The sequence below is a fragment of the Bipolaris sorokiniana genome (assembly GCF_000338995.1).
Source record: "Bipolaris sorokiniana ND90Pr unplaced genomic scaffold COCSAscaffold_133, whole genome shotgun sequence".
Lineage (NCBI taxonomy): Eukaryota > Fungi > Ascomycota > Dothideomycetes > Pleosporales > Pleosporaceae > Bipolaris > Bipolaris sorokiniana.
The window spans coordinates 33-2,276 of NW_006912024.1; the positions used below are offsets into that span (position 1 = coordinate 33).

At 33.9% G+C, this 2,244-nt stretch overlaps 1 protein-coding gene across 1 annotated transcript; it reads left to right on the top strand.

Annotated features, from left to right (window-relative positions):
• Positions 1–1,869: 1,869 nt before the first annotated feature.
• COCSADRAFT_59351 (uncharacterized protein) lies at positions 1,870–2,223 on the top strand (the record flags this gene model as incomplete). The annotated part of the gene is made up of 2 exons (XM_007708044.1): positions 1,870–1,930; positions 2,060–2,223. Coding segments are annotated over 2 exons (225 nt in total), but the record flags the coding sequence as incomplete, so codon positions are not given.
• Between the last annotated feature and the right edge of the window lie 21 nt (positions 2,224–2,244).

Here is a 2,244-nt window from a genome sequence, read left to right on the forward strand (position 1 = left end):
TAACTAACCTAAGAAAACGCTAAGCTGCGGAGTAACGTAGTTCTTACTACTAAATCTCTACTAATATTAGCTAAACTACCTTCCTACTAATTACTAAGGTATACTTCTACTACCCCTAAGCCTCTACGTATTAAACTAAGCCGTTTTATCTTATTCTCTATTAGCTAATTAAGTAATAGGAAAGATCTTACTTTTCCTTAGTAGTAAGTAGAAGTAGAAGACTAACTTAACCTAAACTTAGACTACTTCCTTATAGAACGCTACTAGATCGCTATAGTATATAGCTATATATTAGGTAATACTAAGGGATATCTTAAATCTAAGTATTTATTAAAGATAGAAGGGTACTAGTTTAAGAATACAGAGGAAATAATTAAGCTACTTAGATTATACTTCGTAACTAGTAATAAGTAGGTAGAGAGCTAAGCCGCTTTCTATAATCTACTTATAAAAGATAGAGAGCTATTTTTAAAGTTTAAAGCTTATTTTATTAGTCTCGCTATTAAAGAATATATATTAGAACTAAAGTGGCCTTTCTATCTCTAGTAGAAGATTAGCTTAGCTTTACGAGTTCCTAATATAGCTATTAAGCGTTTCTTTAATAGCTTCTTTAATAAGATATATAAATATCTTACTACTTTTAAATTAGAATAATAATTAGCTTCTATTATAGTATAATTAGAGTAATAGACTACCTATACTTTAACTATAAAGCCTAAGTTAGCTACTTATTAGATAAGAGAGTATCGTCTATCTACGCACGAAGTAAGGTCTAACTACGCCCCGACCCTATCTAGAGCTACCTTAAGTGTGCCTAAGCCTACCTTAAAGACACTAGTACTAGAACGCTAAGCTACTTCTAGTAACTACTACTACTATAGTAAGCCTAGATACTTTACGAGCGACTATATAGTCTCTTAGGTAAGAGAGATAGAAGCTTTCTAAGAAGAAGAGGTATTTAAGAAAGCTATAGAATACTAGTTAGATAAGAACTAGATAGGAAATGGCGAAGCCTAGAAAAACGCTCCGCTCTAGATATTTATAAGTATAACCTTGCTAAGATTAATCTATTATACTTATTTAGAGGAAAGTACTTCTAAGTTCTTACTAGTCTTTATTTAAAGGGTTATAGTATTAGCCTATAGTTACTAGTTAATACTAGCGCCTAAGAGTTCTTATTTTTAAATTCTATAATTACTCGTATAATCTCTAGTTCGCTTTAGGTTCTTATCTAAAGACTACTCTTTAAAATTGTAGTTAAAGAATTTTAAGATTAAGTTTAGATAAGAGTTAACTAATATATCTAGTTATACCTCTCTATTAATAGTTATAAGATTTATAACTATCTATTTATTATTATAGATTTAGAATTATAGAATTATATTATAGAGATTAAGTAGCTACGCTAATTTTTGTAAAGGGCTGCGCCCGTGATCTCTACTGAAGAGGATCACGTGATCTTCGACCACGTGATATACCTTCTGTACGGACACGTGATCAGAAGCGAGCAGGTATAAGAGAAGTCTGTACTTAGTTATCTTCTCTTTTTCTTATCTTTTAGCTTCTGTACGATAGGTAGAAGCATACTCATTCGCTAGGCCTCTCCGCCCATAACAATTTTAGCTTTAATTAGATATAGTTTAGAACTAAATTATATAGCTAGCTAAGTACTTAGTAACTTATAACTCTACTCTACCTATCTTAGTATAGTTAAAATAGCTAGCTATTAATACTAAGGTTGTAAAGAATATTAAGAGACGTAACGCTCTCTAGAAGAAGAACGACTATTAGAGAAGAAATAGTCTAACTATAGCTAGTATTTAATAGATCTGTAGCCTTCTTCAACTCTCTAAAGTGTTACACGGGGTAAGGGTCTATACTTCTCTATCCTGGTCCGCACTAAGGCAGGTGAGTATTACGTTAGTGTTCCGTGAGGCTTGTCTGGCGATGCAGTGGAGTTGGCGTGCTTAAGGAGGGTTTGACAAGACTAATCTATTTGATAGACTAACTTGTGACAATCTTGTTAAGTAAAGATACTAGTAAGAAAGTACAATTTGAGTTGACCACAACGAATGTAATAATGAAATCCAACCCATTCTTATATCCGTTGCCTTTGGTCCTGCCATCCCTTACTTCCCTGCCATCCCTGGGATGGTTGTGATGTTGGGGATGGCTGCCATCCCAAGGCGTCCTGCCATCCCTCGGATGGTTGCCCTTGGCGGGAGTGGCACATCACGTGACCTA